The 27429-nt window shown below is 40.2% G+C and overlaps 9 protein-coding genes and 2 non-coding genes across 11 annotated transcripts; 10 read left to right on the top strand and 1 right to left on the bottom strand.

Annotated features, from left to right (window-relative positions):
* Nucleotides 1-263: 263 nt before the first annotated feature.
* Nucleotides 264-2071, top strand: FOBCDRAFT_286453 (general substrate transporter; the record flags this gene model as incomplete). Its single annotated transcript, XM_031192764.2, has 5 exons — nt 264-520; nt 572-727; nt 775-889; nt 938-1117; nt 1169-2071. The coding sequence occupies 5 exons, from the start codon at nt 264-266 to the stop codon at nt 2069-2071; spliced, it is 1611 nt and encodes a 536-aa protein (XP_031031610.2).
* A 401-nt stretch (nt 2072-2472) lies between these two features.
* On the top strand, nt 2473-4703 carry FOBCDRAFT_192400 (glycosyl hydrolase; the record flags this gene model as incomplete). Its single annotated transcript, XM_031192763.3, has 6 exons — nt 2473-2690; nt 2929-3088; nt 3144-3187; nt 3236-3623; nt 3677-3841; nt 3902-4703. The coding sequence occupies 6 exons, from the start codon at nt 2473-2475 to the stop codon at nt 4556-4558; spliced, it is 1632 nt and encodes a 543-aa protein (XP_031031609.3). The 3' UTR covers nt 4559-4703.
* Nucleotides 4704-5164: 461 nt separating this feature from the next.
* On the top strand, nt 5165-6242 carry FOBCDRAFT_147234 (carbon-nitrogen hydrolase; the record flags this gene model as incomplete). Its single annotated transcript, XM_059608253.1, has 3 exons — nt 5165-5322; nt 5389-5977; nt 6027-6242. The coding sequence occupies 3 exons, from the start codon at nt 5165-5167 to the stop codon at nt 6240-6242; spliced, it is 963 nt and encodes a 320-aa protein (XP_059466237.1).
* A 1083-nt stretch (nt 6243-7325) lies between these two features.
* FOBCDRAFT_265537 (fungal-specific transcription factor domain-containing protein) lies at nt 7326-8387 on the top strand (the record flags this gene model as incomplete). Its single annotated transcript, XM_054707568.2, has 3 exons — nt 7326-7493; nt 7542-7772; nt 7818-8387. The coding sequence occupies 3 exons, from the start codon at nt 7326-7328 to the stop codon at nt 8385-8387; spliced, it is 969 nt and encodes a 322-aa protein (XP_054563543.2).
* A 717-nt stretch (nt 8388-9104) lies between these two features.
* Nucleotides 9105-9868, top strand: FOBCDRAFT_208579 (uncharacterized protein; the record flags this gene model as incomplete). The annotated part of the gene is made up of 3 exons (XM_059609239.1): nt 9105-9363; nt 9434-9704; nt 9838-9868. The coding sequence occupies 3 exons, from the start codon at nt 9105-9107 to the stop codon at nt 9866-9868; spliced, it is 561 nt and encodes a 186-aa protein (XP_059463686.1).
* A 530-nt stretch (nt 9869-10398) lies between these two features.
* Nucleotides 10399-10497, top strand: FOBCDRAFT_t263. Its single transcript has one exon. It is a non-coding gene; the product is annotated as a tRNA-Phe (tRNA).
* A 456-nt stretch (nt 10498-10953) lies between these two features.
* FOBCDRAFT_t264 lies at nt 10954-11060 on the top strand. Its single transcript has one exon. It is a non-coding gene; the product is annotated as a tRNA-Met (tRNA).
* A 303-nt stretch (nt 11061-11363) lies between these two features.
* FOBCDRAFT_208578 (Alpha/Beta hydrolase protein) lies at nt 11364-13277 on the top strand (the record flags this gene model as incomplete). Its single annotated transcript, XM_059609238.1, has 3 exons — nt 11364-11384; nt 11801-13107; nt 13235-13277. The coding sequence occupies 3 exons, from the start codon at nt 11364-11366 to the stop codon at nt 13275-13277; spliced, it is 1371 nt and encodes a 456-aa protein (XP_059466236.1).
* Nucleotides 13278-13328: 51 nt separating this feature from the next.
* Nucleotides 13329-15068, bottom strand: FOBCDRAFT_286444 (major facilitator superfamily domain-containing protein). The gene is made up of 2 exons (XM_031192758.3): nt 14805-15068; nt 13329-14754 (listed from the first exon to the last, which is right to left on the bottom strand). Exons 1-2 carry the CDS (start codon nt 14946-14948, stop codon nt 13348-13350), a joined length of 1551 nt encoding a protein of 516 aa, XP_031031604.2. The 5' UTR covers nt 14949-15068; the 3' UTR covers nt 13329-13347.
* Nucleotides 15069-15916: 848 nt separating this feature from the next.
* On the top strand, nt 15917-18325 carry FOBCDRAFT_192386 (uncharacterized protein). Its single transcript, XM_031192757.3, has 2 exons — nt 15917-16106; nt 16175-18325. Exons 1-2 carry the CDS (start codon nt 15981-15983, stop codon nt 18104-18106), a joined length of 2058 nt encoding a protein of 685 aa, XP_031031603.3. The 5' UTR covers nt 15917-15980; the 3' UTR covers nt 18107-18325.
* A 1321-nt stretch (nt 18326-19646) lies between these two features.
* On the top strand, nt 19647-20218 carry FOBCDRAFT_148058 (Mss4-like protein; the record flags this gene model as incomplete). Its single annotated transcript, XM_059608275.1, has 2 exons — nt 19647-19772; nt 19820-20218. The coding sequence occupies 2 exons, from the start codon at nt 19647-19649 to the stop codon at nt 20216-20218; spliced, it is 525 nt and encodes a 174-aa protein (XP_059466235.1).
* Nucleotides 20219-27429: the final 7211 nt, after the last annotated feature.

Genomic DNA, 27429 nt, shown 5'->3' with positions numbered 1-27429 from the left:
TTATTCACGAACCCTCTCGAGTCATGCCTAATTTTCGCAAACGACCGCCAACCCTCCTCGGCTACGGCACCGACCGATTTGTCGGCCGGTTAGCTAGAAACAGCTAACGCGGAAACCTGAGTCCATTCTGGGATCGTCATCTATAAAAGAGGTTTTGACCTCGCACGAGGTATTCTCTCCTCTCTTGAGTCTCTCATTGATGCTTGTTCCCATCCATTGGGTCGTTCAACTTTACCCAAAGACATCTGCACAAGGTCAACACCATGTCTGAGAAGCGTGACGAGCTTGAGAAGACCGATGTACTCCATCGCGATCTGACCAATGACTTGCCGCCAGAAGCACTTGCTACTGAGATTGCGCATGAAGTTGAGAACAACAAATTCTCACCATGGACGCCGTCTATGTTTCAGCTCTATGCTGTGCTGTTCGTGGCGTATTGCTGTGGCTGTCTCAATGGTTATGATGGCAGTTTGATGGGTGGATTGAACGGAATGAAGTCATATCAACGAACTTTTGACATGTAGGTTCATACCCACCTTGCGGGGAGTGACACTTGACTGACATATTACAGGAAATCTGATGGTTCTGCTACTGGCATTGTTTTCATGATCTACAATGTTGGCAGCATTGCTGCAGCCCCAACTGTCCCTTTCACAACCGATCGTTTTGGACGACGCGCGGGAATGTTCACTGGCGCTCTCATCATAATCATCGGCACTTGTGTTCAGTGAGTAATTGCCTCAAAACTCCGCAGACAGCGCTAACAAGATGAAGGGCAACTGCGAAAGCCATGCCTCAGTTCATGGGCGGTCGATTCCTCCTCGGCTTTGGTGTCTCGTACTGCTGTATCGCTGCACCAACTTACGTCAGCGAGCTTGCTCACCCCAAGGTACGTGACATTGCCAAGTGTACGAAAGTATCGCTGACAAGACTGTAGTGGAGAGGTACACTTACTGGTCTCTACAACTGCATGTGGCCTGTTGGGGCTATCATCGCTGGCTGGGCAACCTATGGCAGCGCTTACATCAAAGGCAATAACGGCTGGAGAGTCCCGGTCTGGATCCAGCTTGTCACCTCTGGTATTGTCGCAGTCTTTGCATTCTTCCTCCCAGAATCTGTAAGTCTCTTTATCAATATCACCGCCGCTCACTTACTGACCAAGTAACAGCCCCGATGGTTGATCGCCAATGATAAGCACGATGAAGCTGCCGCCATCCTCGCCAAGTATCACGGCGAGGGATCAGTCGACCATCCTATTGTCCAACTTCAGATGAAGGAGATGATGGCCCAGATCTCGACTGAGGCTTCAGACAAGAGGTGGTGGGATTACCGTGAGCTTTGGAACTCGCACAGCAACAAGCGACGTCTTATCTGTGTTCTTGGTATGGCTATCATGGGTCAGGCATCTGGTAACTCGCTTTCCAGCTACTATCTCGTCGCTATGATGAACACGGCTGGTATCAAGGACGAAAAGCTGGTTCTCGCTCTCAACGCCACCAACAGCGTTCTTGGACTGATTGGTTCGGTCATCGGAGCCCGTTTGACCGATCGTGTCGGACGTCGACCTCTTCTCATTTACAGTATCCTCTTCTGTTCAGTCATCTTCGCCGTCATTACCGGAACGTCCAAGATGGCCGTTGACGATGCTAGCAACAAGAACGCAGCCAATACCACTATCGCCTTTGTCTTCCTCTTTGGTGTCGTCTTTTCACTTGGTTGGACCGCCCAGCAAAGCATGTACATCGCAGAGACACTCACAACTTCGACACGAGCCAAGGGAACAGCACTGGGCAACTGGGCCTCCAGCTTTATTTCTCTCATCCTAGCCTACTCTTCTGGCCCAGCCTTCGAGAAGATCGGTTACTACTTCTATCTTGTTTTCGTGTTTTGGGATTTGGTGGAGGCTGCGTTTATCTTCTTCTTCTTCCCGGAGACAAAGGACCGAACGTTGGAGGAGCTCAATGAGGTCTTTGATGCCCCTGATCCTGTTAAGAAGTCGCTGGAGCCTAGGACTGCTGAGACGGTTCGGGCGACTATGAACCAGAACGAGGCCAAGGTTATTGATGTTTAGATAACTGTGAGCTGTATGGTATAGAAAGTCCATAGGTCGATATGCATAGATCTCAAAGGTTCTTGTTAATTTGCATATTGAACTTTGCAATTCAATCGTTCGTGCTTAATGAACTATGGAGTACCGTGAAGATGAGAGGCCAAGAGATGGCCTACGCTTTCTGAGAGAACGGATCAGTGCCTCATTCCATGCTGATAGCTTATATTCATGCATCTTAGGCTAATGATTCCTCTTACCGTCCATGTATAATTTTGAGTATCTGGTTGAAGGAGTATGTTTGACTGCAGGTTGCCACGACCTCGACTGACCCCTGCCATCTGTCAGGCTCGATTCATGGTATTTCATATGAGCTCAGGCGATGATCGCAGCATGCCATTGCTCCGTCGATGGTCCGATGCAACATGTACCACGAGGTTGCAAATTTCTTGGCTCAAGTAACGTTGGAACAAGGATATGTTCTTCACGGCTCCGATACCCCCGGACCATCACTCTATGTCCCCCTGTCGATTACCCCAGACCGTTCACTTCTTGTTTACGTCGGCCCCGCATATGGGCCGGCAGATCATGTGAAGTACTTACAAAGGAAGGTTCCTATGATTGAGCCAAGGTCTTCAAATTGGTGCGCATATGGAAGAACCTGATGGAGAAAATTGCAATGTCGATCACATAACCTTAAACTTGTTTTTAAGTACCGAATACCCGAGTAGAGCATAGCAGAAGTCGAATGTGAAGTAACGGTGACTTACCCCAGAAAAGATATTCTTCACATCGGGCCATGTCTCGCCGGCGTCCGAGCATACCGTAAAGAGAATTGAGCCGGGGCGAAGTATAATAAGAACATCGAATCATCCTCAAAGTTGGTCCCGATCAAGCTCCAAAAACTGCAGCTGGGTCCTACAAACAGGTTCCTTACCAGATCGTGTGATGCCTCGTTTCCTCTCGACTCTTCTTGCTGTGCTTGCAGCCAGCACGGTTCAGGCCTCTCTTGACCTTGTCTCGGGAGCAACATGGACAGCTGTAAGTCTATCCAAAACTTGGTACATGAATACCTTGTTGACCGGACTTTGACCAGACGAACACTGGTGAGCATGTCCAAGCTCATGGGCATGGGTTGATGTAAGTGTCACATCCTATCATTGTGGACAAACATCTGACCTTTACAAGTGAGGTTGATGGAACCTACTACATGATCGGCGAGGACAAGACAGACGGAACATACTTCCAGAACGTCAACTGCTACTCTTCCACCAATCTCGTCGAATGGACATACCGAGGTGCGCTCCTCTCTCGCACTAGCGAAGCAGGGGACCTCGGCCCCAACCGGATTGTTGAAAGACCCAAGGTCATTTACAATGACCAGACAAAGAAGTATGTTCTTTACATGCACATCGACAGCCCAGACTACAAGGATGCGCGGGTTGGTATCGCCACTGGTGATAGTGTATGCGGCAAGTATACCTATCATCGAAGCTTCAGGCCTCTTGGTAAGCAGAGTCGCGATATGGGACTTTTCAAGGACGATGATGGATCTGCATATCTCCTGACTGAAGATGTAAGCTTTTCACTGTGCACTTTGGTAGAGGACAGGAACTGACCAAGTTGCAGCGCGAGTATGGAACGCGAATCATGGCATTGTCAGACGACTACCTCAACGTCACGGATATCACGTACGAATGGCAGTACTTTGCCGAGTCCCCAGCTATGTTGAAGCAGAACGGATACTACTTCATATTTGGCTCTCATCTGACCGGCTGGAATGCCAATGATAATGTAAGCAGCCTTCCTCACCTTTGGCTACACCCCAAGTTTATTAACGCAAGACACCAACAGATCTACAGTTACGCCAAGTCACTGTCTGGCCCATGGTCCAACTGGACCGAGTTTGCACCTATTGGATCAAAGACCTATCAAAGCCAGGTCAGCTACATTCAGCCTCTCGGCAACGGCAATGCCATCTACATCGGTGATCGCTGGGTTTCTACAAACCTCGCCGCCAGCACCTACGTCTGGCTTCCGCTCAAGGTTGATGGCACCAAGGTTACACTCAGCTGGTACGACTCTTGGTCGCCGAACCTTTCAAAGGGAACGTGGTCCGAGACCAAAATGACAAAGATTGAGGGAGAGACTGCGACAATGGGCAATGATGCCAGAGTCATCTCATGCAGCGAATGCAGTGGCGGTCAAGCTGTCGGCTACATCGGAGGCGATAAGAAAGGTACTCTTACCTTCAAGAACATCAAGAGCTCTGGAGGTACAGCTACTATTAACGTCAAGTACCGAAATGGCGACACCGGATCACGATATGCCACCGTCAACGTCAACGGAGAATCTCAGAAGCTTGCGTTCTTGTCTACCAGCCATCTTTCTCAGACGGGACTCAGTCGGGGTTTCTTTGATCTGAAGGAGGGATCGGATAACATTATCACTATTTCCAACGACGATGGATGGGGTCCGGATGTGGATGCGCTGATGCCACCGGCGGCATAAACGAACGCTGTTGAACTTGGGCAGAAAGACGATGCTGGTGGTATATGAGGTGTTATATCGGGAGCAATTCTGGCACCCTGTCAGACCCATAGTGTCAGCCATGGCTGCTGGGCGCGTTTCTTTGTAGAACATCAGTCAGTTATTGGATACTGTTTGACTTAATCGAAGACCCGTTAGTGACAATCATGAGGCAAGAGTTTGCGAGCATGGCTGTTGGCCCATGCGGGGTAGCAGCAAGCCAGCGTTGTGCTGCATGCCGGCTTTCGTATCCCAAATAGGCCATAATTATATGATAAGTAATCAGGCTCTTATGATATGTGTGCCGTAGTGGATCTTTTTGCTTATCTTGGAGCAAAAGTATCGACGACGCGACGTCTGTTGCACTTGAGATCGCAAACTATTTCCTTCGGTCATCTGTGTACACGGATCTCGGCAATTCACCTCCACCAACTATCGTCATGAAGCATCCATAATCATGGAGTCTCGAAAGACGAGTACTTTGACCATGTATAAATAAGCCCCCCAGCTTCAAGATGGAAAGACATTATAGCGTGCCAACTCAATCTTGTGTCCCCAACCTGCAATTAAATTCTTGCTCTGCCCATCATGGACCAAACTGTCAAAGTCGGCGCTGTACAGGCAGAGCCCGCATGGCTTGACCTCGAAGGGAGCGTTGACAAAACCATCGCCCTGATCGAGAAAGCTGCCACCGATGGAGTCCAAGTACTTGGGTTTCCCGAAGTTTGGATCCCCGGTTATCCATGGTATGATCGAAATCTGTCAGCCAGAAAGGTTTCATCTGCTCTGTAGACATTAACAGGGCTATGCAGGCAAATGTGGACGTCGCCAGTCATTAACAATGGGGGTTGGATACACGAATACATGGCCAATTCTATGCGCAGAGACTCGCCTCAGATGAAACGAATCCAACAAGCCGTCAAGAAGGCAGGTATGCTCGTCGTTCTTGGGTACAGTGAGCGAGATGGAGCAAGCCTGTATATGGGGCAGTCATTCATCGATACAAATGGCGAAATCATCCATCATCGACGAAAGATCAAGCCAACCCACGTGGAGCGAACGATCTGGGGTGAAGGACAAGCCGAATCGCTCAAAGTCGTTGTTGATTCCAAGTTTGGAAAGGTTGGCGCCTTGAACTGCTGGGAACATTTGCAGCCATTGCTTCGATACAACGAATATGCGCAGGGTGTGCAGATTCATATTGCTAGTTGGCCAGCTGAGTTTGAGATGCCAGACCCTCAGAAGATCGCTTGGTTGTACCACGAAACTGGCGAGGCCAGCTATCGCGCAAGTCAGTTCTTGGCCATTGAGGGAGCAACTTTTGTCGCTGTTGCCTCGCAGGTTCTCACCGAAAAGAACTTGGAAAGAAATGGACTTACAGGAAATCCTGTGACCAAAACAGTAAGAGAAGGCCCCTTGAAGATGGACAGACTGCTGACTGTTGATGTAGCCGGGTGGTGGATTCTCGATGATCTTTGGGCCCGATGGCAAGCCACTTGCAGAGCCCATCGGTGACGGTGAAGAGGGCATCATCACGGCCGTGGTCAATCTGAGAGATATTGATAAGCCCAAGGCTTTCATTGACGTCGTTGGACATTACGCGCGGCCTGACCTGCTGAGTCTCAAGGTCAACGAGAAGGTTGCAAAGCATGTCGTCATGGATTAGTGGCGAGGCGAGATCTCGAAATGCTGGTTTCTCTTTCAGCCGTATCCAAAGGGTCATATTATCATCGCCCAGGAGATTTTACTCTCTCTGGAGGTTTGGATCATGCGCGGGTTCGTTTTTATGATAGCGCTCGTAGTTACTCGTCTTCTCAGATATCCAATTGCACAAACTGTCAATTGCCTTTAGATTCGAATTATTTTAGAGTATAGGTGTTCTCATGCATTCAGTCAGTCTGTTTCCAGCTTATGTTGCACCAACCTTGAACTTATCGGGCACTATGCACTGCTGGGTCGAATTGCCTTTTTGGGTTCAGTTATGAATATGGTGGTTATTGGCGGCTGACACATCATCCTCTAGACCCCGCTGACTTCCATTACACATTGAGCCATGAAGTGGCAAGATACCGAAACAAACTGTCAATTCATCCGAAGTCTTGGTATTAACATCATGAAAACTCGAGGTCATCAGATTCAGTCAATGTCAAATAGCAAGGCGAGGATGCTGCCCAAACAAAGTTGTTGGACCTGCAAAAGTAAGATAACATGCCCAGTATTGATCATCAAGCTGACAAGCGTAGGGCGCAAGATCGGCTGTGATAGGGCAACGCCAAGTTGTAATAATTGCATTCGGACACAAAGAAAATGTCTTGGGTATGGCCTTCAACTTCTCTGGCCAGATCGTCATGATGGGCGGCGGAGAAAACGTGACCCTGCTGAGCATCGACCCCCAACAACACTTTCAAAATCGGTTCACTATGGCAAATACTTCTTGAACATATCCTTATCAGATGTTGATATTGCTGTCTCCAAGGGTGATGGACATATACTTGTGGATCTCTTCCAACAACGCCCTCGATGCAGTCTCACACTTCATGGCCCCTTTCTCGACCATGAAGGGATGCTTCTCGGTTATTGTGTGTAAGATACGGACATTTCTATCTTTCTTTGGCTAATGATGCCAGACGAGAACATTATATCTTCCATGATCTCCACAACGCAAGTTCAAAACGGCTTCTGTTCGACATTACTCCCCATGGCATTGTCAAGTCAAGACACTTCGGCTCTTGCATTGCTCAATGCAATGATGGCTGTAGCAATGATCCATTACTCGAACTCAATATATGATGCGATCTCGTTCAAACTGAAAGCTATCCAGAACTTATCACAGTCACTCAGGACCGGTAGGAGGTCAATATGCACATCGACCAGTCAAGTTCAGCTTGCAGCAGTAATGATGCTTTGTGTTTACGATGTCCGTATGACCAGACATTTGGTCGTTACCGTGACTGACGTTTCACAGGTCTTTGATAGAGAAGAGCACAATTGGCACATCCATTTGAACGGAGCGAAGGAGATCATAAGGCGACAGCGCTTCACAGATACGCCCGGTTCAAGCTCAGATTTCCTTCTTACCTGGTGGCTATACCACGATGTTTTGGCTGCTTTCAACCATCCATCATGCCGACTTAAAGAAAGCCCTGGTTCCGTCTCAACATCCGCTCTTGACGCTTTCAGTGGTGATAAGTCTCTCGTAAGTGCCCCCATTCTTACGTCCAGTCTTCTGACTCTAGCCCAGATCGTGGGATCCTTGGGCTGTTCTGTTGAAGTGCTTGAGATCATTGATAGAATCAACATGATGCGACTACACTCCGCACATGATTGTCTGAGCACCTCAACGCTGCGAAGGTGCGATTTGGCAATGAAGCTTTACAACATCCGACAGTTACTTGCTCCCATTGAGAGTTCTTATAGTTTGAGAGCACATCGCATTTTGGCTATCGCTGAGTTGTATCGCCTAGCGACACTGCTCTATCTCCAACGCGTTCATCCCATCGCGGAGGACGATTTCACGCGGCCGGTTTACGTACAACAAGCCCTGGAAGTCTTGAAAAGTCTAGGTGTTGCAACCAGTCCATGGCCAGTGTTTGTCATCGCATGTGAAGTCGATGAGCAAGACCGCGTCAGCATTCTTCATATCCTTGACAGAATGTACAGTGTGAGAAGCATTGGCAACATCAAGGTTCTACGCGATGTTATTGAGAGTATCTGGAAACAGCAGGATCTTCGGAGTATTAGAAAAGCTGGCCAGCGTGTCGATTGGTTGCAGTTTGTCGAGTGCGATGTTCCGGTCCCATGGTTTATCTAGGCCACGTCTAGCTCTTGTTCTGTCACATAGACATAGCAATCACGTTACTGATACTCAAACTATAACCGCTTCTATCCTGTAGCACATGCTATACTGAACCACCTCACTGCTAAGCAAGCTTCTGGACTAAAGGTAAGTGCCTGGCGGTCACAATGATCGTTGAGGCTTCGAGGCATTACATCACTGGCCCCATGATGTGCTGATCCGCGTCGTCATGTTACTGACGGACCTTACAGAGCAGAGAGTAATATGAGCTTATGAGTAAGAGTGACGCAGGCAGTAACATGAAAGTTGATATCACCAACACGAAAGATAAAGTCTCTCGCCGACGAAGGACTTGAGAGTCTGCCAAGTGAGCGCGTCCCGGGCTGTGAATCCTTTGGTGTCATGAGCATTATCTGCACCACCTCTAATGGCACTAAAAGCGATGGAGATACTAAATTGTGACGGTCGACAAGTGTTATAAGAAGAGGTGCGTAATCAATCACACAGTGGCAGCGAGTGTCTATGTTCAGTCACGCGTGCCAGATGCCGAAGAGGGCTTGACATGATATAACGCGACGCGATGGGGCACATCCAGGTGCTCGCGTTCTGAGCGACATTGCGCGTCCCCTAACAATAGCGGGGCCATCAAATCGCTGTCGAATTAACCAGCCACAAATTGGTACTTCCGATAAGGCAGCTTATCAGTGCGATAACACTCTGGACCATCTTGTGATGGCCCTTGCATTCGCGACCAAGCGCTTGCTACGGCGGCGCTCAAGAGCCATCAACGCAAAAGATACATTTCCTTCTCCTGTCAACACAGCGTCCCGCAAGGTCGCTGGAGGTGACAGAGCCAGCACCTGGAGCCCAACAGCAATCGAATGGCTTCAAGTAATGAGCTCTGTTGCCAGCACCATTTCTCGTTACCGCCTTTCATATCTTGAGCTGGTCTTCTACTTATCACTGAATCATCGCACTGCATTCGCTCACTGTATGTATGTCCGGTTCATTGTCCCCTACACCGCCATGTAAGTTGGTGTGCATTATGCGTTTCATGTCAGGTTGGCACCACTCGCCCAGCAACTGTTTGGCTGCTTTCAGCTACAACATCAGCGCGAGCAACGATCAGTCAGCGATGCAAAATTTGCTCAGCATGGTCAAGCCGTGCAATTGCCAGCAGCCAAAAATAGAATATATGTCAGAGACACAATGGGCAAAAACATACAACAGCGGGGATTCGCTGGTCGTCACCGACCCAACTACTAATCCGCCGGTTAGTGGCTTGACTATGGGAGAGCGGACGGGATCCCGTATTTTCCACTACCTTTGGTCGTATGTGCAAGACAGAGGTTGTCTTTTGGTCTATATAGATAGCATGACAGTGATCTCACGGCCTGTTGTCTTTACCTCTGATATCTCGCGGTACTGTTGCTTTTAGTTCTGCCTTGTTTACTACCAGTTACAGAAGGCCAGATAGCTTCTTGGCAATGGAGTAACAGTGGGCCGATGCAATTTGCTAGACGTGTAAGCGTGGGTTGACATCCCACTCCAACTGGTTGTTAGCCACATGGCTAACGTCCACTGTACTCCGTATAACAGTACTCACATCGATCATTTCACCAACATAACCTGCTTGTTACCACAATACCACCTGTCGAGAATTGAGCAATGTAAATAATTAATATGCCAGCATTGTACCGGCTTTGATACAGAGAGAACTTTATTGTCCCAGGGAAGATGTGCTAATTGACTTTCTCTGCATTCATCAAAGCTTACCCTTGAGCTTGAACTCAAACGGTGTCACCACGCCAGGTGGCGGCAAGACAAACCAACATCAACCGATCGCGCCAATAAACCAGCAACCTCTGGTTGGCTATACTACTCAATTGTCATTGGAACTCCCCTCGTTATCAATTAAGGACTCGATTCAACAGATTCGACAGAATCAGTGCATCTAAGCTCAAGCGTCCGTGGTTCGTCGCCAGGAGTCGTCTATGTTGCCAGTCAGATATCGGCAAAGCAACAGGCGGGTTTAGCTCAGTTGGGAGAGCGTCAGACTGAAGTCCAACTTCAATCACTATCATTCGATATCTGAAGGTCGTGTGTTCGATCCACACAAACCGCATGTTTTATTTTTGCTCTTCTCGCTAGTTGCTTGTGGGTCTGCTTGACTAGAAAGTGTCTAGCGTCGAAGAACCAGATGAATGGGGAACATCAGGAACTTCGTGACGGGCTTCAAGGTCCTGGCCAAGCTTGTCAGTAGACTCCAAAGCAATGACGAGTTTACAGGAGGGATCGAGTCTTAATTTTTAGCGTTGAGAAAGTACTCGTCGTTGATTGAGTTGCAGGCTGGCCTTTGCGCGAGCAGACTGAATGACGTAAGCTCTTTACGCCCAGTATACCGGGGCAATACCTGTCTACTGAGGCGCGTCTTGGAACAACAGTGCGATACTGTCCCTGCCATCTATCCAGAGCTGTCCATGATCGATCAGCTCTGCCCCCAGAAGCTCAATTCTTGTACAGCAATTCTTTCGCTCTCCGCCAACGAATTGAGTGGGCATCCCAACCCACTCAAAGCACTGTCGGTGTGGCTCAGTTGGTTAGAGCGTTGGTCTCATAGCACAAAGCGTGATTTGGTCACAGATCAGAGTAATCCAAAGGTCGAGAGTTCGAGCCTCTCCACCGACAAGAACTTATCCTTTTGACCATACTTCTCTTTTTGTTCTTTCACGTTGGCAATTGCGTTGACAATTGGCTCAAAGACAGCTAACTCAAGTTCACATTTTGCCTGTCAAACTGCCAAAATGCCCCAGCCACGGGTACTGACTAGCAAAATCTACACCAACGTCACAGCGAGCTGCAACTAGCTGGGATCAATATGGCAGATTATTAATTGAATGCGAACCGAAACTCCAGTCATAAGTCGATCGTTCTTCCTACTCGGTTACATCGGCACTATGTAAGGCTGTTCCTAGCATGTCAGCATGAGCCATGACGCATTTGGCCCAACATGTAAGCACGGCTCATGAACATCGCATACTCGGTTGTCCGAATACAGTATCTCATTCGAGATCAATCTCAGCCTCATGATAATTACATCGTTTGGGAAGTATTCAGAATAGAGATTCATGGAAGTGAAGGCTTAAACAAGTAACCCATTCGAGCATGTCTAACATCACGACGTCGTTGTGCAGGAAGAGGCCGCCGAGATGGATGGCATTTAAGAAGTCATGATGCTGGAGAACCAGTCTTCCTTTCCATTGACAAGAAATCAACTCATATCATTTGATAACTTTCGCATTTAATACTATCGTCATCTTATTCAGGATGCTCTCCTCCCCTTGCATCATAGCATGGGGTACTCTCCTTGCAGCGGTATTCCTCCCTGACGTAGCCTCTAATTTTAACTTATGCTGACAGACAAATAGGTCACCAACGCTCATAAGACCGAAGCATATCCACCAAATGTCGCCATTTCCAACACCACCACGTCCATGTTCCAGCTCAGCAACGACACCGAGTTCTCATTCATCCTCAGCGAATATCTTTCCTTAGCCAACGAAGGTGGTAGCGCCACTGGGGAAGTCCTCCGAGCAGCTGCTGTGATCGAGCCAAACAATCCTGAGAGTTGGTATCACGAATTCAAGTTTCTTGCAGACAAGATCCGTGAACAGGCTGTTGCTGCTGAGAAGAAGAAGGACTGGGTCTCTGCTCGCTCAGCCTACTTCCGATCATCATCTTACTACCGAGGCGCCGACTTCTTCCTGCACGGTAACCAGTCTGATCCTCGCATCAATACCCTGTGGCAGAAGCAGAATGCAAGTTTCACAAAGGCTGTAAACCTTCTCCCCAAGCCCCCGACCTTTGTGGAGTTGAGGGCAACCAAATTCACTGTTCCAGCGTACTTCTACCCAGGAGACTCTCAACTCCCTGCTGGGAAGCGCCTTGGCTACGGCAAGAAGATCCCAACAGTCATCGTTGGAACCGGGTACGATGGATCTCAAGAAGCTCTCTACCATAGCAACTGTCGCGAGATCATTCAGCGCGGCTGGAACTGCATCACATACGAAGGCCCAGGACAAGCGACAGTGCGTCGACAGCAGAATCTCGGCTTCATGCCTGAGTGGTGGGAGGCTGTTATCCCCGTTGTCGATTATGTTCGCAGTCGGAATGATGTTGACCCTGACCGAGTTGCTCTAATTGGTATGTCGTTTGGTGGACTTCTTGCGCCGTTGGCTGCGACACATGAACATAGATTGGCAGCTGTTCTTGCGATCGACGGAATGCTTAACCTTCAACGCTCCATCCTTGAGCAATTCCCTCCCGCTTTGACCAAGCTTTTCCTTTCAGGCAACAGCACTGCCTTTGATGATGAGATCTACAGTCTTCTCAAGAACCCCAAACTCCCTACCGCTCTCAGCTGGCCGATCAACCAAGGAATGTGGGCATGGAACACCAAGAGCCCCTTCAAGTGGTTGACCATGGTGGGAGAGTTCAATCTTAATAAGCAGACCCTCTCTAAGATCAACTGTCCCATATTTGTGGCCTCGGGGCAAGATGACACGACGGCTCCGGAACAGCCAGAGGAAATGGCGAGGGCTTTTGGAAAGCAGGCGCACTACTTTTTGTTCAAGACGGAGCTGGGATCTGGGGTTCATTGTGCAATTGGGGCGGAGAATCAGCTTGCCCAGGAGACATTGGGCTGGCTTGAGGGCGTCTTTGACAAAGTCTCCAAGTAAGCATCACAAGGAGAACTTGTGATCCATGCGGCGACATCATAGCCTCGGCCTTGTGAGAGGATTATCCGGTGAAGGGAGTACACGCACTTTGGCTAGAATTGTCTTAGGCTATTTATACTTTAGTCATCTGAGTGTCATCGGAGAAGCATTGATGTCATCTATTTAAAGGTATTATATCTAAAATTAGAACCTGGATCTATTATTTCATTTATAGCATGCCTCTTTTTAGCTCCGCCTCAATCACTCTCTGCTTCACTCTGTGACGATTCCATCTCTGCCTTTAGCCTCTGATAAAACTTACTTCGTTGTCGAATGGTATTCCCGTATTGAATGAAGATGAACGGGATAGCACACATAAAGACGCTCACAACCCCAAGAAGCGTTGAAGCCCATCCAACACCAAGTTTGGTGTACATCGGCGCCGCAGCGATACATAGTCCCGCACCTGCAAGATTTCGTAGGCACGTTCCCGCCGCCATGGCCGATGCCGAGTACACTCCGTAGCAATCGCCCAGGTAAGTCGTTAGAGCGATACTGATGAGAAGCTGAGCAGCTCCGAACGGAATTCCTGCTACCATGGGTGACACCCACGAGATACTGGACCGTGCGGTCCAGCCAGCCCAGAAGAGTGAGATTGCCAGAAGAGGCCCGCCCATGCATGCTAGAGGTAACCTGCTGTACTCATTCTTCTGTGCCCAGGTTCGACCGGCCTTTTTGCAGCGTCTGTAGTAGGCATCCCATAGAAAGAATATCACCAGACCAAGGCAGATTCCTCCTGCAATGGGCAAGTACATGAAGCTGCTTTTCTTGTTTGACATCCCGTAGGTGCCCTTGAAGACGATGGGGTATGTTTGAAAGAACATGTAGTAGACGCTGTAAGCTAGCGCGATGTATGTAGCCGTTGCAGCAACGATCAGCTCGGTGAAGAGCATATGTAGAGGACGAATTAATACGACGCTCATAAGGTTGCGCCAGCCTTTGGCTTCGAGCTCGATGGCGGCATACGTCTCAGCATTGCCCTGGCCAGTCTTTACTGCAGATCGCCGAATCCTTTTCGCCCGCCGAGCAAGAATTGTAGGGCCAAAGGTCTCTGGCAGGAATGCCAACGGAATGATTGTCACACCGGCAAATATGAGACTGAACCAGTAAGCCCATCGCCAAGAGATCGGGGCCAAGTAGGCAGCTATTGTTGGAGCTATCAATGGCGCGCAGATACTGGCTGTGTAGTAGTATGTGAGCGCTCTGCCTCGCTGGGTCAAGTCGCTGTGTATGTCTGCGATGATACCGCCGCCAAGTGTACTCGGTGAGCTGCCAACAATGCCTGACATGAGGCGGAAGACCAGCATTGACGGCCAGTTTGGTGCTAGAGCGCAGGCAAGAGTGAACAGGATGTAGACGACGAAGGCTGCCTGAAGTACGTATTTGCGGCCTTGAAGCTCTGAAAGAGGCCCAAAGAGGAGAGGTCCGAAGACGTATCCTACGAGGAAAAGTGATATGGGAAGTGCCAACTGTGGGTTCCCTCGTCTATCGTCAATACCGAACTCAGCGGCCATCGGTGACATGGCATTGGCTGGGAGGGAAGAAGAGAGTGTGCTGTTGAACAATGTCAAGGTGAGAGTAAATACTACAAATCTCTTCTTGGCCTAACAGCTGTCAGTACTTGGAGTCCTTTGTTGATATGGGAACCGCATACCTTCGACCAGTTGTTGGGGTTCTCTGGATCATTGCTGTCAAATGTGATGATGACCCTTGTTGTTTGTTGTGACTCGAACGATGTCTTCTTCTCAAGCATCAACGATCCTGGTTCGGGATCCGATATCGCTTTTGAGACCTCCATGACGATATAAATTGACTGTTGTCCTGGGTGTAAGATTGTGGCGTCTGACGAATCGGGACTACAAACGCAATTATTATTATCACCACAGATAGTGTATTGGAGGACTTGGTAGTGTCACACGAACAGGAATCAGGTGTGCATTGCTCGAAATGGGAGGATATTCTCCGACTTAAACAATCCTTCTCTTGGCTAGAAGCTCGTTCAGCATTTCCGCTTGGGGACGCTAAAAGCGACAAGCCATTGTGGGGATCATGCATTTCGCCATCAATATTTGCTGTTAGTTGACCTCGGGTTTACTCAATCAATTCAGCCCAGCAGAAATGCGGCTCGTATTAGAGAATTTCGGCAATGCCTCGGTCCTGCCACTTTCCTTGTACTTCAATTGACAATTCGTCGACTATCACAATGCTCATGAGGGGCGTAAACACGGTAATAGCCCGGACACAGAGGGGTTCGTCCTGATATTGAGCCCAAGAACGTTAATGTGGGCTTCCATAGGATTTTGCTTCATTCCCTATGTACGCGGACTTGGCAGATCTCGAGTGTTTTGTCGGGTTTCCCTCTGGCTACAATGTCAGGGAGCGATATCGCACCAAATGAACGAAGCCTAGAGAGAGCAGATGTGATTGGCCGTGCACTTCGCGAATGACCAAGCCACTTTCTACATTTTCACCACCACAACCGTGGAATTGATTCAAGATGGATGAGTCTCTGTAGTAGTTATGTGGTGATGCACCCTTCAGCCTTGCGGCTCATCGCAAGATATCACACGGTAAAGAAGAGAATTGTGCCGACAGTTTACAATATGCATAAGTCGATGGGCCTTTGCCTAATCGGGTCTAGAACACCAATCAACTTGCATGTCTTCCCCGCTCGTTCGAACTGTACCAATACGGTAATTCTATACGGAATTTCGTCATTACCAACCTCTCAGGCTCTTCAGTTTGTTTGGTAGTAAGGAAACGTCGCGACACACTGCCACGGCTCGTTCGTTTCCGCCAATTCCGATCACAAATGCCCTATTAAGTTTTCATGGACAGAGCAATGTCTGGTCGTGTTATACGACGGCGAAACGTCAAGACTCGCAACCGGAATGGCTGCGTCACGTGCCGAGCTCGGCGGCTGAAATGTGACGAGACAAAGCCAGAATGCAATAACGTAGGTCGATGCCAATGACTCGTATGTCATCTGCATAGGGCTGAGTTACTGATTCGTGGTATCCACAGTGCATACGGTTGTGCATGCCATGTGGTGGTTATGCAAACCAGATTATCTTCAAAGATCAGAACAAGCTGTTCAGACATGACTCTCCGCGCCGGACACGGTCAGGCCAAGCGATAGGCGAGTCTTCAGACAGGCCAGGTAGTGTTGACGATGCACCACAAGCCGAAGAAGCACAGAGTCCGGCACATGAGTATTATTCTTCATATGCAACTCCAGCACCAGAGTTGGAGAATGATACCATCGCGACTCAAACTCCCATCTACGATGTTGGCCAGGCAAACAATAGCTCCGATGTAACTGCCGCAATTTCATCTTCTGATACACCTGCGGCTTGGGACTCTGGATTCATACCTGATACCGATGTTGACGCGTCGGCACCAGCTGGAAATATTCGTGGTGGATTACCATACACCGTGTCACCAGTTGCTACATCGGACCAAAGCCCCCAAACGTCGTTCCCATTCTTCGGTCCATTAAGCGTCTCATCTCCCCAGCTAGCTCCAAAAACACAGGTTCCAACCCCGAGAAGTAGTCAATTCTTCAATGGACTTCACACTGCTCCGATCATCCCTCAAGGGCTACTTGAGAGCACGAAGTTTCCCGAGGATATGCTCTACTACCATCACCTTCGGGATACATCGCCATACGGCGTCCTCACGCTGTTGTATCTTAACGATGTTATGGATGCCGGATTTCTCAGTGCATCATTTTATCATGCTGCTTTAGCCTTGTCAGCTCTCAAAGTCTCCAAGTCCAACATGGGACAGCAACTACGGAGTCAGGCAGCGATACACGCACTAGAACACTTTGTCATAGCTCTTGGAGACGTTGGGAACATCCCGATAGAGGATATGAACCCAGACATGCCGACACCAGGAAACGAACACGGCCCTGGAAGACGAGAGAAGATTGTGTCTTGGTTAAGTACAGTCTTGTTACTGGCACACTTTGAACTAAGACGAGCACAGATGAGATTATGGTGCGTACATGGTCGCGCAGCGGTCGAGTTCCTGTCGACTCATCTAAGCCTTGTGAGGGAGACAACTATCGGAGAATCCCTGGTCTCTGCTTTCTCAAGGATAGCAGCCCTATTGGAGATCTACGAGGGTACACATTCGATCCAGGAACAAGTTGTATCATCTGAGGCATCACGGTCTCTTGTCCAATATCTCGCTGGCTCGACGCTGCCATACGATAGGCTGCTCTACATCATGCCCAGAGTGAATGAGTTGGAGGAGAAATGGAGGTCCAATCTTCGACCAGGCGCTGAGTGGGATCAGCGTGTTGACAACCTTAGACTTGAGCTAGAACAATGGCGAGCTAGCCTATTGCCGGAAGATATCCCTGACTTCGACGGCGAGGGTTCAGAGGCAGACATCAATATGAAGCCACTAACGCTTCTTTCCGCCCCAGAACCAGTCAGGCCGGCTACGAGTTTTACGCACTACCTCGTATCTACGCTTCGACTTGACTTGATGTACTCGCCAGAATCAGGCCCCAAACTTTCTCCCTCTGAACGCTCGGCCATATTACGCAAGATCTGTCGCCTTGCAGCCGGCCTGCCATATGACCTCTCCGTCATAGTGAACAACTATGGATACGGAATGCTTCCTGCGATGCTCAACGCCTACCATATGTCCGATGCTGTGATAGCAAATTGGATCAAGGGATGGGTTGCATCAAGACCTGACACAAGAGAGGGCATATGGGATATAGAGCGCGTGCAGAGACTGATAGCGTACCTGGATAGAGAATATAACAACGAGGGATCAAGATCGGGGTGGACTGTCATTAAGACTCGGATGGTGGATGCGGAAGAGAACAGGGATGACGCGCAGCCAAGTACGAGAGAAGAGCAATCTCGAAGTTTTTGCGTAGAGATATTCTGCAAGGGAAAACGTGGTTGGAGCATTGACTTTGTCGAGATAGAATGACTTAATAATGCGGTGGTGACAAAGTCCAATACATTGACGTCGCAAAAAAAATTAAAAAAATAAAAATAAAAGAATAAGCTTCCATCGCGTGATCCATTGCGGTGTGAAAAACGCATTCGCTGTTGCCAGAAAAAACGTCATTGCGAATATCGGATTACCAATGCGAGAATGACAAGTTAATTGCTGAAAATCTTTGTAGGGCGTAGTGGACGACAAGCTCGTATGACTCAGAATGGTCACTACACAATGAAGGGCGCAATTGTCAAGTTGACATCTAAGCAAAGATGACAAATGACCTAAAGATTTTGACAATAGCGCATGCCACAGGGTGCAGCCACCAAATTGACATCAGGCCGGTGTCCAATCATAAGCAGGGAAAATTGCGTCGCTCGTTTGTCCAAGCCCGAAATGGAATTGTTGAACGAGGACATGTCAAACAGGAATTTTACAGGGAGATAATTCGAGATAATTCTATAGAGTCATATGTTGGGTGAGAGAGCATGTCGAACACGTTATAAGAGCGTGCGATTTCCTGGCAGATTATGTCTTTCATTCTACTCATCATCAAGCAACTCATTGGATAAACATCAATTCAAGAGCATCTTCAATTCCGATAACAACACTTTAAACCAGATCAACAAGTTCAATCACAACATCTATACACTATCTCCACTCTGCAACTATATCTTGCATACTGCAGCCCTATAAAACCACTACTATATACAACTCCAATATCTCTGGGAAAGCACTACACATTCCGAACACAATGGAATCCACCAAGATCAACGCCCGACGAGTCTGGTCCTCAATTGTCCGCCATGCCAAAGAGCACCATGAGTCGGTCAACGCGGCTGTAGTTGCATACTACCCCCAGCCATCACCTGCCTTCACACCTGGCAGCAAGTCTGCGGCATCCTCTGTCCTGTCATCCCCACGATACTCGTTTGAGAAGCCTCAGTAGAAGCTTTGAGGGGAGTTGGTATAATACACGAAGTGGATGATTAATGTCTTGGCTAGAATAAACTATGGGCTGAGAGTTATTACTTATTGCTGGCCTATTTTGAAGGATTTAAAAGGAGTATATGCATGAGTTAAATGATTAATAATAATCAGACATTGAATACAAAAGATATAGTTATATAAAGGCCACGCACTGTGATCTAACGTTATAGATTAATTATGTACCCGAGCCAACTTTCCACGTCTTGTGCGGACTTCTACAGTCTGTCTCGGACCAGTTATATAATTATATATTTGAAAGACGTTGTGAACAGGGGCAGTGATTACTGAACAACTCCGTCTTCTTGCGGAGTTGCGGAGTTATAGCTGCGATAACCCCAATAAAAGAACCGAGATATCTGTCAACATCAGTTAAATAGAACACGCAGCAGCACATAGCTGTGATTGAAAGCCACAATAGTAAGGACTTGGAGAAACAAGTTGTAGCCAGTATTAGGAAACTCTTTACGTCTCTTAAACACATGTGAGGGTCCCTCAACATCGCCTCCAGTCTACCGATACGTACGTTCAATTGTGAAATATGGCTACCGAGCAGTCCCACAAAGCCGAAAAGTTCTTCCCACGAGCAGGACTTGCACAAGATGGATGGTCTACTAAAGAGGAAGCGACAGCGACGTGCTACTGTGGTGCGGTTCAGCTGGTCTTGGTGAGGTCCCTATGAAAGACCCGAAGACACTGACTCATGGTCATTAGCCTATAACCAAGCCTGGATTTGTTTTCTCGTTCGTCTGTCACTGTAGCGACTGTCGCAAGATCACAGCTTCGATGTTCACGACTGGTATCGTTGTTCTCGACACACACCTGAAGCATATCCGTGGTGAAGAGAACCTCAAGCAGTTCAGCCAGTCAGACACGATTGAGAGAGATGGAAGCGCGATGACCAATTTCTTCTGCAGTACATGCGGATCGCTGATGTACCGAAGGTCTTCTGCTTATGCAGGGGTTAGTGTCCTGAGAGGTGGCACGGTTGATGATTTCAGGCTCGTGGAAACGGTGCTGAAACCAGATGTTGAGCAATTCTGTAGACATAGAGTAGGCTGGTTACAGGGTATAAAGGGTTTAAGGCAAAGCTTAGGACAAGCAAAGATATAAGACTTGTATAATAATAAAGTATTATTTTAAATAAGAGAAATACTTAAATTTTATTCAAAGTATTAAGTTATTTATTATATTTAAAAGTTTTTTTTTAAAAAGTCTTTTTTTAATATAAAGAAATAATAATTTTATTTATAAAGGTTATATTATAATATAAATAAATAAAAATATGTAATAAAATAAAATAAGAATTTATTATATAAAGGTATTCCTAAGTATTATTTAATTATATTTCTTTTTAACTTATATTTCTCTTATTATATTATTTTATAACTTAATTTTCTTAGTTAAAATTATTGTTTTTTTATTAATTTTACTTTATTTATTCTTATATATAAGGTTAATTAATTATATATTATATTATATATATTTAATTAATAAATTTATAACTTTATATTAATTTAACTTTTACTGATTAACTTATATAAAAGTTAACTTAATTCCTTTAAATTATGCCTTTATCTTATATTTATCTTAAAACTTTATATATAAACTCCTTATTTATAAGCCCTAGCTATACTCTTATAGTTTAAGATTATAATTAAGCTAGTTTTTACTAATTTAAGAGCAGCTTCCTCTTAATAATAATAACTGTTATAGATATATTAAAAAGCCACTCTTTATATATAATTAAGTTTAAACCTATAAAGGTAATAAAAAAGGCTACTTAGTTTAACTTAAAGTAACAACCTTCCTTTAGGCCTCTCTCTAGGTCCTTAAGACCTAGTAGCTTAGAATTAACTTAATTTAAATTAATTAAATTAATATAATACCTTTAATTTATATAACTAATTAACTAAATTAAGCTATAATTAAAGATAATTATCTTTATAAGATTAAATTTATATCTTAATAAGAAGTTCTTTTTAATAATAATTATTATTATATAAATCTCTTTAAGTTTTTTTTTATTAATTATATTTAAGGTAGGCCTAATAGTTAAATTAAGGTTATAGTTAATTATATAATAAGTATAATTATATAACTATAGGCTATTTTATATAAGTATTAAGGTAATATAGTTATTATATTATTAATAAGAAGGGTTAAATACTAAGTTAGGAAACTTACTTATAAGTTTATATTTAATTACTTACTTAGTTAGGGTTTAACTAACCTTTAAGTAAAAGTATAATAAATAAATTAGATATAATATTCCTTTAGGTAGGATAAAAAAAAAGAAGTAATTTAATTACTAAGAGGCCTATAATTAGTATTAATACTACTTAGTTAAGGTAATAATTATATTATTAAAGTAAATAAACCTTATTTAATTTTAAATTTTATAGTAATAGCCTACTATAAGGGTCTTATTATTTAAGCTTTTATAAAAAAGTTAAAAAGCTTAAGAGCTTTATATAAGGATAATAATAAAGAAAATAACTTTTAATTTAGTTTATATTTTTCTTTTATTATTTTCTTTTAATTTTCTTCTTATCTTATAATAGCCCTTAATTCTTATAATATAATATTTATTATTAATCTAATTAATTAAATAATTATCATAACCTTAATAGTTATATTATATATATCTTATAAATAAGATTATAATACTTTAAGATTTCTTTTTATTTATTTTTTATCCCTTATTATTAGTTATAACGGTTAGGTTTCTAAATAGGTAAGATAGTTTATACTAGGTTTATATTTATAGATAATATAAGGCGTGATACTAAGCAATAAGAAGTATTACATCTCTTAATAATTAAGTAATATGTATTAGGCTTATTAATATAAAGATGCTTTATTAATAGCTAGTAAGCTAAGTATAACTAGAATAACTAAGAAAAATAAGGAAATAAACCCTATTATAATACTAACTAGGGATAAAAATAATAAAATAATATATTATATAGCACTAATATAAGACTAATAATTGGGCAAGAAATGTTTAAATTATATTAGACTTTGGAGATGCTTGGATATAGCTTTTAAGGTAGACTTGCAAACTTAAAAAATAAGACTAATAATTATTAGAATAACTAAATAAGATAAATCCTAAATTACTTATTATAACTATAATAAGAAAGAATATTATAAATAAGAATATAAAAACCCTATTAAAACTAACTAAAAATATAAACTAATACCTAAGGGAAAGAAAATTAATATTACTAAGAAAAATAAATTATAAATAATAATTAAAACTATTAGTATAACTAGGATAAGATATAACCTATTTAACCTAGGACTTACTTCTAATATATATAACTTATTTTATAATAAGGAAAAAACCCTTAAGAAATACTATCTTAAATTAAAACTAAAATAATAACCTATGCTAGGATATATAGCTTTAACTATAGAAGTTACTTATTTATAAAGTAAGAAAGAAAAAAAGGAAAGAAGAAATATCTATTAAAGGAAATAATAGCTATAGGCAAAAAAGGATAAAATAATTAACTTAGAATAGGTATTAATACCTAAATATAATTAATAACCTACTAAAGGAAAACCTATTTTTATAATTAGAAAGGAAAAAAAGGTTACCTCTAATATAAATAAGAAACCTAATACTAAGAAAGTTAACTAGGAAATTAATAGTATTCCTATTAAGATTACTATATAATAATTAAATTAATATATTAATAATCCTAACTATTTAAAAGCTTATAAAGTCTAAAGAGAATTTAATACTAGAAAACTTAAAAATAAAAATAAAAAAATAATTTAAAATATCCCTATTATATTATAATATAATAAATTTAATAACTACTTCTTAATATAAGTCTTACAATATTAAAAATACAAATCTTATCTAATTATTAATATAATTAAATACTAAGTTATAAAGAGATATAAAGGATCTTAAGTAATAAAACTAGAAGCTTATATTAAGATATAAAAATAAGCTCTAATATATATTTAAAACTTTTAATATATTATATAATAAAGATAGAATATATAATATAAAATTAAGATAATAGAGGATAAGTTATTTAATAAAAGACTTAGTTAAATTAACTATGATATTACTTAATAAGAAGAAGAAGTATTTTAGGATAAATAAGATATTTTCTAATAGCTAGATAAATAATAATTATAAGAATAATTAATATAAACTAAGAAGGAAAAAGGAAGATCTCTTACTAAAGATAAAAAAGTAAATATTATCCTAGATTATAAAATAAGGAAGATAAAAGCTACTTGTTAGTGAAAACTAGCTATTTAGAATAAATATCCTAATATTATTAACTGCACTAAAAGTAAATATAATATAAATTACCCCTAGGGAAAAAGTATATATTATTTATAATAAAGTAATAGATAGGCAAAAAATTAGAGGCTAGACTCCCTAAGAAAGCTTTAAGAATAATAATAAAAAAAAGCTAATAAATCTACTTAGAACTAAAAGTTAGAATTAAGAGTAAGTAACTAAATATACTTATAGATAGTAAAGTAATTATAAATATTATTTCCCTTAGTATAGTAAATAATTTAAGATTATTATAGAGAGATAAAAAAGAGCCTTATATAATAGAAAGTAAGGAAAGAGAAACCTTTAATTATAAATAAGGAAAAGTTACCTAAGAGATTAATTACCTTAAAATATTTATAAGTAAATAAAACTAAGGAATTAGCTTTAATATTATCTATATACAAGTCTATAATCTAATATTAAGATACCTATAGTTATATTACGATAAACCTACCTTTAACTAAAGAACTAAGTAGGTTAATTATAAAATTAACCCTTTAAATAATAAAAGAAATAATTTAGGATATAATATAAGATCTTAAATTTTAACTAAAAAGAGTAGTAAAAATAAGAGTAATAAAATATTACCTATTTTAAAAGAAATATAATATAAGTACTATAAAGGCAGGAGAAAATATATTATATAAATAATAATAACTCTTAAAGGATAGTTTAAGTAGCTAGACTAAGATATTAAATAAATAAAATAGATTACTATAGAGGAACTTAATAAATAACTTAAGAATATATTACTAAAGTATTATATCTATATAAAACTATTTTAAAAGGAGTTAAATACTAAGTTACCTTAATATATAAATTATAATATTAAAAATATATTAAAGGATTTAGAAAACCTAAAATTCTTCCTTATTTATAATCTATCTTAAGATAAGCTAAGAATACTTAAAGAATAAATAAATAATATATTATAAAAAGGATATATTAAACCCTTAAAATCCTTAATAGGATATATAATTAAATTTATATTAAAACCTAACTTAAATAAGCTAAGACTTATAGTAAATTATTAATAACTTAATAAGATTATAAAAAATATTAAAATACTATTACTACTTATTACTAAACTTAAGGACTGCCTATTTAATAAGAAATGATTTATAACCCTTAATCTTAAATCTACTTATAACCTTATTTAGATTAAAGAAGATAATAAATAGAAAATAGCCTTTTAAATAAAATATAAATTATTTAAATATCTAATTATGCCTTTTAGATTAATTAATATATCTATGATATTCTAATATATAATTATAAATATACTTTAAGAGTATCTTAATATCTTTATAGTTTATTACTTAGATAATATCCTTATCTTTTTTAATATAAAAGAAGAATATTTAAAATATATCTATAAGATCTTAAAGGTATTATAAGATATTAATATACTTATTAAACTAACTAAGAGTTACTTTTATTAATCTTAAGTAATATACTTAGGATATAAAATCTTATATAATAAAATTAAAATAAATAGGCAAAAGATTATAGTAATTACTAAATAAAAAATACCTATATTAATAAAAGAAACCTAATCCTTCCTAGGATTTATTAATTACTACTAATAATTTATTAAAGATTTTATTAAAATTACTATCCCTCTTATTAAAATTATTAAAAAAGATAAATAATTTTAGTAAAATAATAAAGTATAATAAGCCTTTAAATAGCTTAAATTAGCTATTATAAATAAACCTATCCTTACTATATTTAACCTTAACTAATAAGTTAAACTTAAGATTAATACTTCTAATTTTACCTTAGGAGGATAAGTAAGATAATAAAATAATAATAATATATTATACACTATTACTTTATACTCTTATAAGATATATAAAGCAGAACTTAACTATCTTATCTATAATAAGGAATTCCTAGCTATTATTAACTACTTTAAGGAATTTAAATACTACCTTAGAGGAAGTAAATACCTAGTAAAAGTATTTACTAATTATAAGAATATAGCTTACTTTATAATAATATAAGAGTTAAATTAATAATAACTATATTATATTAAATACCTATATAAATTTAATTATACTATAGTATACTATAAGGGAACTAATAATAGATATATAAATACTATTAGCTAAAGACCTAACTTTAATATAAGAACTATTAAAACTAAAAAATAACTCCTAGAAACTAACTCTAAGGGAGAATATTAATTTACCTAACTTATTAAAATAATAATAAAAATAGTTAAATAATAAAGTCCTTTATTAAAATAAGACTATAACTTCCTTTGTAAATTTTATTTATATCCTCTATATAGATATTAAGGTATTATAAAAATACTATAATAACTTAAAGAATAAGGATATAAGTTTAAAAAAAAGATATTAAAGAAATTATTAAATAATATAACTTATATATAAGATCTAAGATATAATAATATAAACTATATAAGTAACTATAACTATTAGAGGTAGTAAAATAACTATAGAGTTTAATTATAATAGACTTTATAACTAAATTACCTTTATTAGAAAAACCCTTAATTAGAATCTTCTATAATAGTATTATAGTTATTATAAATTAACTTATAAAATTCTTATATTATTTACCTTATAAGGAAGTAATAAATACTAAAGAACTTTCTTATATTTTCTATTAATATATTATTAGTATATATAAATTATATATAGAAATTCTTTTAGATAAAAGACCTATATTTATAGTAATATTTTAGTAATTACTTATAGTATAACTTAAACTAAATTACTAACTTATAATAGTAGTTTAGCTATAAGTTAATAAATAAACTAAATAAATAAACTAAATAAATAAACTAAATACTTAAATAATACTTATAGTATTATATTTATTATAAATAAAATAATTAGGTTAAAAAACTACTAATAGCCTAACTTACCTATAATACTACATATAATAAAAATATAAAGCTTATACTAGCCTATACTAATTTTAGATTTATATTAGATATATATTATAATATATAATAAGAAAAATCAATTAACCTAGCTGCTATACTTAAAAGTAATAACCTTAAAAACCTATATAAAGAAATAAAAATAAAACTTAAATTTATTAGGAATTATATAGAAAACTATTATAACTTAAAATAATTAAAAGGATTAACCTTTTTAAAAAAAGATATAATCTACCTAGCTATATAAAATATTAAAATAAATTAATTAACTTATAAATTAAATTATAAATTTATTAGATCCTATAAAGTATTATAGAAAATTTTAGAAAATAACTATAAATTAAACCTATTATTAAAAGTTAGGCTCTATTTATATTTAGTCTTTTATATTTTATTACTTAAATTAGTAGTAAATATAATATAAATTAAGATAGGTAATAAACTAAGAAAAATCTTAAGACTAAAAGTCTATAAAGCAGAGGCTACTAGAGATACGTATAAGATAAATAATCAGAGAAAGTACCTTATAAAATAGAAAAACTACTTAGAAAATAAAAATATATAAAAACCTCTAAAATACCTTATTAATACCTAGTAACTCCTAAAGAACTTTTACTAATATTAAATAAAGAAAAAGCATTAAGAAAATTATTACCTAAACCTAAAGCAGACTAATTAATATTATTAGGAATATAATCTACTTAAAGATCTTAAAGTAATATATTTTTATATGCATTTAAACTAGATAAGATTATATCTTACTAATCTACCTCTTAGAGACTATAATAAGTAGCCTTAGAATACTTTTCCTTAATATAATTATAAATTTTATAAATCCTTAATAAATAATTAGCAGCTAAAGCTAAATAAAATTATAGCACTACTATTTCCTTATAAAACTTGAGAAAATCTTTACTTACTTTATTTTTATTATTCTCTAATTTCTTTTCTTATTTTATTAAATTTATAACTACTATAGTTAGTAAGAAAACTAAGTAGAATAATACATAGTAACTTATAAGAAGATATAATATAAGTATTATTATAAGACTTCTTAGCCTAAATATACTTACTATAATAAGCAGAATTAGCAGA

This window comes from Fusarium oxysporum, chromosome XI (genome assembly GCF_013085055.1).
Source record: "Fusarium oxysporum Fo47 chromosome XI, complete sequence".
In the NCBI taxonomy this organism is placed as follows: Eukaryota; Fungi; Ascomycota; class Sordariomycetes; order Hypocreales; family Nectriaceae; genus Fusarium; species Fusarium oxysporum.
This window is presented reverse-complemented; position numbering and strand designations above follow the sequence as displayed.